The sequence below is a fragment of the Chondrus crispus genome, genomic scaffold (genome assembly GCF_000350225.1).
Source record: "Chondrus crispus Stackhouse genomic scaffold, scaffold_58, whole genome shotgun sequence".
Classification (NCBI taxonomy): domain Eukaryota; phylum Rhodophyta; class Florideophyceae; order Gigartinales; family Gigartinaceae; genus Chondrus; species Chondrus crispus.
In genome coordinates, this window is record NW_005178551.1 from 179,011 (window position 1) to 180,613 (window position 1,603).

The window sequence follows — 1,603 nt, forward strand, 5'->3', positions numbered from 1 at the left end:
GACCGCCTCACGCGCGAGGTCGAGGTGGCGCTCGTCGGCGCGCTGCAGGCGGGCAAGGGCGTCGGCGACCGCCTGCCCGTGCCCGGCGCCAGCCGCGACGTGCGGCTGGAGCGCAAGCCCCGGGTGGCGGAGCTGCGGAACATGCGCAGGTCGTACCTCGGGCTGGCGAGGCTGCATCCGCCGGAGGGGGTGCCGTCGCGGCAGAAGCTCGTGGATGAGTATGTGGACTACGTCAACGCGCAGCTCAAGGTGGCACGGTAGATGAGGGCGCGGTTTATTGTACAAGTGTGTGTGAAGGGTGGCGTGGGTGGGTTACGCCGCTGTGCCGTCATGGTGCACGAATTGATCGAGCTCGATGCCGACGAGACGGGAAAAGTCGAGCGCCTGCGCATGCGCGACGTTGCAGCGGAAGCGCGGCTCACTTATCGGATCGCCGCTACCCTCTCTCGAGAGGTAGTGCAGCTTGACCAGGGTGTTCACCTGCACGAGCGTCGCGGTCGACACCGCTGCCGACACGTTCCCCGCGGTGCCCTTGTCGCCCGCCTCGAGCAGCTCATCCACGTCCCGGATGGCCTCATATATGGCGAGCAAACGCTCAAGTGGAAATGCCCTCCCGCCCCTGCGGCGCCTCTTCGCGACAGAGGCACCCCCCCTCCCCTTGCGCGCCCTCCGCGTGCGCTCCGCCGTAAAGTAGCGCACGTCGGTCGCCGGCGGGTTGCACGCCGCGAGGTAGGCCGCGACGACCATGGTGACACTAGCACGACTGAGCCCGTACGTCGCCTTCCTCTGCTCCCCCCCCTCCATCTCTCTGCGCCTCTTCCCTCTCTCCAGCACGGTCTCCCTGGACACGCCATGGCTCTCCCTGTACAAGTCCCGTAGTGCGGCGGCCAGCAGCGGGTTAACGGCATTGAAGGCCTCTGCTGGGGCGCGGGCGCGGGTCGACGCGGCGTGCCACGCGGCGACATACTTCGGGAAGAGGGCGGCGCAGACGGCGGCGAGCTCTGGCAGGTCGTTTGTAGACGGGTAGAGCGCATCGACAACGGTGGCGACGAAGCCGCGGTGCAGGGCGCGATCAGTCGGCGGCGGGGCGGCGACGATAGCGTCGACGACCTCGGCGAGGCCGTACGGGGCGAAGAACAGGGCCAGCGGGCGGGCGCACGCGGCGGCATCTGCGGGCGGCAGGGCGCGGCGGAAGACGGGCCAGGGCGCACGCGACAGGAAGACGATGTGGAGGTCGGGGCGGGCCGCGAGCGCGGGCAGCGCGAGCAGCACGGCGGCAACGTGCGGCGAGAAGGCGAGCGTGGTGAGGCGCTCCGCGCGGCGCAGGACCAGGACGCTGGTCGAGGCGGCGTTGAGGCGGGCGAGGAAGTCCGGCAAGTCGCACGGCGTGGACTGCGTCAGGGCGCCGAAGAGCAGGCGGTCCGAGTGCGACTGCACGCAGTCGGCGCACAGGAAGGACGCGGTTGGCAGCGCCGCGAGCAGCGTCGCATACTTGCCCGTGCTCGACGCGCCCGAGAGGAAGAGCGGGGGGGAGGACGTGCGCAGGTGCAGGCGGAGCTGCGCGAGGTGCGCTTGGCGCGGGGGGGGGTGCACGGTGCCCATA

General features: G+C 70.5%; 1 protein-coding gene across 1 annotated transcript; it reads right to left on the reverse strand.

The window, feature by feature from the left end:
* Window positions 1-312: 312 nt before the first annotated feature.
* On the reverse strand, window positions 313-1,602 carry CHC_T00008755001 (origin recognition complex subunit 5, ORC5). Its single transcript, XM_005710344.1, has one exon. It carries the CDS (start codon window positions 1,600-1,602, stop codon window positions 313-315), a length of 1,290 nt encoding a protein of 429 aa, XP_005710401.1.
* Between the last annotated feature and the right edge of the window lies 1 nt (window position 1,603).